The sequence below is a fragment of the Myotis davidii genome, unplaced genomic scaffold, assembly GCF_000327345.1.
Source record: "Myotis davidii unplaced genomic scaffold, ASM32734v1 scaffold993, whole genome shotgun sequence".
In the NCBI taxonomy this organism is placed as follows: domain Eukaryota; kingdom Metazoa; phylum Chordata; class Mammalia; order Chiroptera; family Vespertilionidae; genus Myotis; species Myotis davidii.
The window spans coordinates 2,230,353-2,235,958 of record NW_006285483.1 but is presented as its reverse complement, the minus strand read 5'-3'; the positions used below and the strand labels follow the sequence as shown (position 1 = coordinate 2,235,958).

The 5,606-nt window shown below is 57.3% G+C and overlaps 1 protein-coding gene across 1 annotated transcript in view; it reads right to left on the bottom strand.

The window, feature by feature from the left end:
- BZRAP1 (benzodiazepine receptor (peripheral) associated protein 1) overlaps positions 1 to 3,854 on the bottom strand; it is a 25,595-nt gene extending 21,741 nt beyond the window's left edge. The window contains 5 exon segments of the mRNA XM_006756226.2: positions 5 to 84; positions 621 to 800; positions 1,387 to 1,515; positions 1,784 to 1,891; positions 2,656 to 3,854. Coding sequence (XP_006756289.1) covers positions 5 to 84; positions 621 to 800; positions 1,387 to 1,515; positions 1,784 to 1,891; positions 2,656 to 2,985 — 827 coding nt within the window. The 5' untranslated portion in view covers positions 2,986 to 3,854.
- Positions 3,855 to 5,606: the final 1,752 nt, after the last annotated feature.

Genomic DNA, 5,606 nt, shown 5'->3' with positions numbered 1-5,606 from the left:
CTGCCTCTGCAGCCGCAGCACCTCCCGCTGGGACTCGCGAAGCAGTCGGTCGAAGTCTCTCAAGTGGAGCCACTGGGGGCCCTCCTGGGTTGGGGCACAGGGAGGGGAGTTTGGCTTAAACCCCTGCCCACCTCCTCCCCCAACTTGTCCCCTGGCTAGAGGGGCTCTGATGCGCGGGAACGTGCACATCCTCCCATGCATACGAGTACATGCCTTGGTCATAGGTGCGTGCGAATAGCATTTGCTAGCCCGCGTGCAGACATACGGTGACTCGTTTACTGGGCACTCGCCGTGTACCCGGCACTGTGCTAAATGCCTTGTGAATATCACTTGATGCAAGTGTTAGACATGTGTGGATTCATACAGCCAAACCCACTGGCGCACAGCCTGAAGCCTGGAGCACAGAAACACCCAGGTCTGGGACTCATGGCTCCGCCCCCTTCAGTTCAGGCTTCTCCCCGCTCCCACCTGGGCCGTTGCCAGGGGAACCTACTCCCCAGCAGCCTCCACCTTCCCGCTTCATTTGCATCTCATTAACATCTCGGTCCACATCCCAACAAGCCAGGCAAGTGGCTCTGGGTAGGACTGAGCTGGATGGGGTGACCAGGGCCTCCTCGCACCTTGCCCGCCAGGGTGAGCCTGGCCTGCAGCTCCCTGCACTCCCGCTGCAAAGCAGCAATCTGCTTGTCCTTGGCCAGCAGGGCGCTGGCTGTCTCACTGAGGTCCCGGGTTCGCTGGCGGGCCAGGGCCTTTCGGCACAGCTCCAAACTGGGCCCTGGACGGGGCACAGGGGCACTCACCTGGCCAGAGGAGGGGTAAGGCCCAATGGTCATCTGAGGGCTGGGGCACTTCTCCCACTTCTCAGCTCCCCCCAAAGGAGGGGTTAGGTTGAAAACCTACAAGTGTGGCCTCTTGCTTTTACCCTGTGTCTGGGGCATCGGGACCCACAGCCTCATTTGACCCCCGCAATCCTCAAGCAGGACTGACAGAGTTAACCTCACATCCTAGTTTCAGCTCAAAGGATGCTGCTAATTTAGGGCTGCCACTGTGATGGGTCTTCATCCCTGCCCCCACAGGCTCTGCACCCAGAGATGAGCTCAGCAGGAGACTGTAGCCAGCACATGCACGTGGTAATCCAGAATTCTGCTCCCTGCCTGCTCAGGCACTCCCCGCCCAGCCTTTCCCTCCCTCCTGTAGCTCCAGAAAGCCTCAGCCTCCTAGCCTGGCCAGCATCTGCCCTTCCTACACTTTGGCCCCCCGAGTTCCTGCTTTCCTGGGTGCTAAGAGTCCACGACTCCTAAACCCCACCCCTCAGGCCCAGCCCTGACTTCCCTCTTCCCTGGTCACACAGCCTTCACCCTGCAGCCTCCGGCCTCCCATCCTCACCACCTTCAGGTTAGTCTCCTGCAGCTTCCGGGCCCTCTCCTCCAGGCGCTTGGCAATGACCGCCAGCTCGGCGTTCTTTCGCTTCAGCCTCCGCACCTTCTCCTCCGTCTCTGGAAAGCTGCTCCTCCTCTGACAAGGGGTCAGCCAGGATAGGGCATGTGGGAAGCACCCCGCTGACCCAATCCTGACTGCCCGGGCCTTGGGCTAGAGCCCTGGGCTCACAGTGGAGTCCTCAGCAACTCTAGATAAGGGCTCACCCTCTCTGGGTCAGGGCTCATGTCACCTCCATGTGGCCCCCACTGCGGGAGGGATATACGGGGTGAGGAGGACACTGAGGCAGAGGGGCAGGGTGTCTGAGTCTGCCTTCCCCCAGCTCCAGCCAGGACCCAGGACTCACCAGCCTCTGGTTTTCCTCCTTGAGGATGGCACAGTGCTGCCGCAGCTCCCTCAGGGCCCTCAGCAGCTCCAGGCTGGGCCTGTCCCCGAAGCCCATGCCCAGCTTGCCCTGGCACGGGAAAGGCAGGGCACAGGGCCTCAGGAACCCACCCGACCCAGTCAGCGAGCACCCTCCCACCATGGCCCCCAGAGACACGCAGACAGGAAGGCTCTCCCCCACATCCCAGGCTTTCAAAGTCGGCTCAGGAGGTCCAGGAGAAGGGCTATCTAGTCCTCCCTGCCCGCGCGGGCACCCCCGATCCTGGGACCCTCTCTGGTAGTCCCCAATTCTTCCCATCCCTGCTCACCTCCTCCTGGGAAATGCCAGCTCAAGTTCCCATGCCCACCCCTCCAGGCTCCATGGTCCCTGGGTCCCCTCCCCCAAAGTCCACTCCCTCCATCTCACACCCACCCCAAACCTTGTCCTCCCTGGCTGAGCTCAACACTGAGCCCCCTCCCCTAAATCCACTTTCTCTGCACTCTGATTCCACCATATAGCTCCACGTACCCCAGTATCCTCCAGCCCCCAAGAACAGAGACTAAGGGAGGAGGAGACACAGACAGACAGACTGTCGGAGAGAGAGTAACAGAGGGGGGGGGGGTAGGGGCACGGCCAATGTAGACAGATAGGCAGAGAGTCAGAAGGACAGACAGATGGCAAGAAATGGAGCCACTGAGATCCCTGTCCAAAGAAGGGAGGACAGATAGTCACAGAATTGGAAACCACAGATGGAGACAGACCAGGAGAGGAGAGGTGGGCAGCGAGTTTGCCTATCATGCCCATGAGGAGAGGCCCCCCCACCTCTCAGACCAAGCCCTCCACCGCTCGCTTACCTCATGGAAAGCCCCCACCTCCTGGTCCTCCAGCCTTGGGCAGCTGGGTCCGGAGCTCGCTGCTTGCTGCCCCAAGCTGGGCAGCCCCGTTTCTGTTCCTTCAGGGTCAATGTCCCCCACAGGCCCAGGGCTCCAGGCTCCCTTGGACTCAGAGCTCTCCAAAGGCCTCCGTTCTCCAACCTGCAGAGCTGCCGGAGTATCGGCAGTGCTTGGGGCTGCACCTCCAGGTTCGCCCTCCTGTCCTGGAATCCAGCTCTGCCAGGCAGGCTGTGCCCATGGCTCCATAGCTCTGGGGTCCCCCAGCCGTAGGAGGGGTGTCAGTTGCTCCATGGTACTGCCAAGGGGCCCCAGGACTCGGGCTGGGGGACATCACCCAGCCAAGTGGAAGGGCTGGCAAGGGTCATGCCAGACCAAACCCTTTCCTCTCTGAGCTCTTGGCTTTACCGGGGCTCCATCCGAGGTTGGCCGAGTTCTTCCTCACCCACGAAGGAGGCTGTGGGAGTCGGGATGGCCAGAGCTAGAGCCGGGGGTATGTGAGCTATGTCTGTCTGTGGCTGTGTATGTGCCAGGGTGCCCCGTGAGGGCTGGGAGGGTGTGCAGAAGCCGCCGACAGCAGAGCCTGGGTGTGCGTGTCTCCAGGTCTGTCCGTTCAGGTCAGCGCTGCCTTGTGTGCGCGTTTGGAGGGTGGTATCCCCACTTGTGTGTGTTGGAGGGCAGCGGTTCTGTGTGTCACTGTCTGCGCCTGTTTCGGAGTTACCAGCTGTTTCTGTGTGTGTGGGTGTCTGTATTGCAGGGCTGTGGCAGTATGTGATGCTGTCACTGCTGGTATCCGAGCCTCTCAGTGTTGTGCAGCTGTGTGCATCCGTGTCATTGTGTGTCCGTCAGCGTCTGTGAGTCTGGCCATCCATCACGACCCCTCAGCCGGCTTAGGGTCCGCAGGCTGCTGGGGGTGATCCCCAAAGGTCCGTTGTGGTCCTTTATCTCCCGCTCCTCTCTCCGCTGTTGCTTGCTGGCTGGATAGCGTGCTGGGCACCCGGCTGATCCTAAGGAGGCCTGGGTCGGTGGGCTGCTCGCCTCATAGTCTCTATCGCTGCTGGCCTCAGCTCTGGGGACTGCAGGGGTCCCCTACAGCCCCGACCCCCGAGATGATGGGCGCGGAGAAGGCTGAGCCTTAGAATCTAGGGGGTGAGCAGGGAAGAGCCAGCCGTCCCCTCCCCTCCCCCTCCCCTCCCGCCCACCAATAGGAAGTCGGCTGCCGGTTTCCATGGTGATGGCGCTGGACTGGTGGGCTGGACCGGCAGATAGGGTCGGGACAGAGGGAAGAGCAGGTTCCTCACGGGATCCCAGCATAATGCCCCCCACATGTGACCTCCCACACACCCCCATACCTCCCGGGGTACACAGGCAAGGGGGCTGCAGCGGGTCCTCCCCACATCGGCCCCAGCCCAAGACAGGAGACAGACAGGAGGTGGTATGACGGACAGACAGAGCTCTAGCCACGAAGAAGGGCAGCAATAGAAAAAAAAGGGATTTGAGATGAAACAAAGAGAAACAGAAATTAAGAGAATGAAAACAGGAAGATAGAAGCAAAGAGACGGAGACAGAAATAGGCTGAGAGAATTGCTTCAGCTTCCTCCTGGCAGGGAGTATTTTGGGGGCGACTCGGCCATCTCCGGCCAGTAGAGGAGACCACATGGTCTTCCGGGCTGCTATGCTCCGCACTGTCAGGAAGTTCGTCTTCTGTCTAGCCGGAGGCCTTTTTTGCTATGGGAAAATGGCTTTTTTGGACAAGGACATGGGAACTCCCCCACTTACAAGTCATCCAGTACATGGGGGCAGGAGCCTAGATGAAGTCCTCAGAGACAAAGGTGCTGGGAGAGGCCTCAGGGAGGCTGCCCCTGGCCCCTCTGAACCTGGGACTGTCCATCTGCGCACAAGCCAGCCTCAGCCAAGGTCGGGGGCCCTCCTGTGGCACCCTGGGGAACAGCGGCAGCCATACTGCGCCCCTAACCATGAGCTCCAGCACGCTAGAGCTGCTGGAACTGTGGGTGGGGTGAATGGGGAGGGGGCACCATCCTCACTTTCCTAAAGCAGTGGGCAGGTCAGAGTGTGCACCACTACCTGATGTGTGTTGCTGTTGTGTATGCCAGTATAAATGCATATCATTATGTGCACACAGATGTATAGTAGGCATATATAGAATAGACATGTACTTATCTCTGTATATGTGTGGGGCCATGGTATTATTTCATATATGCACACACATATGTATTATGTATGTGATATTCTGTGTCTATGGGTCTCGTTGGGTATGCATGTTTCTGTGTATGACATTGCATATGTCTACTTGCCACAGTGCCTGTATTTTTATGTGCATGTAAGGCTATGATTGTGTGAATGTATAAATTATAACACTTGCCCTAGCCGGTTCGGCTTAGTGGATAGAATGTTGGCCTGCAGACTGAAGGGTCCCGGGTTCAATTCCGGTCAAGGACACATGCCCAGGTTATAGGCTGGATCCCCAGTAGGGGGCATGCAGGAGGCAGCCAATCAATGATTCTCTCTCATTATTGATGTTTCTATTTCTCTCTCCCTCTCCCTTCCTCTCTGAAAGTAATAAAATATATTTTTAAAATTATAACACATATGCCATATGTGTATATGAATGGCATTATATGGCACTACACAATACATGACACATTCTCATGTAGTCAGTATGGGTAATGACATGGTTTTATTTATGTCTATATATCACCATGTATTTATTATATATTTATCATCATGTATGAATGTGTCACTCTGTGTGTGTGTTTGGAATCAATGTGTTTATTATGTGAATGTCATTATGTATGAATTTGTATGCTCTTCTGCTTGTGACACACATGTTTATATCATTGTATGTGTGTTCACTATTGAATATGTATGTGTTCTGAGTGTGTCTATCCCTGTGT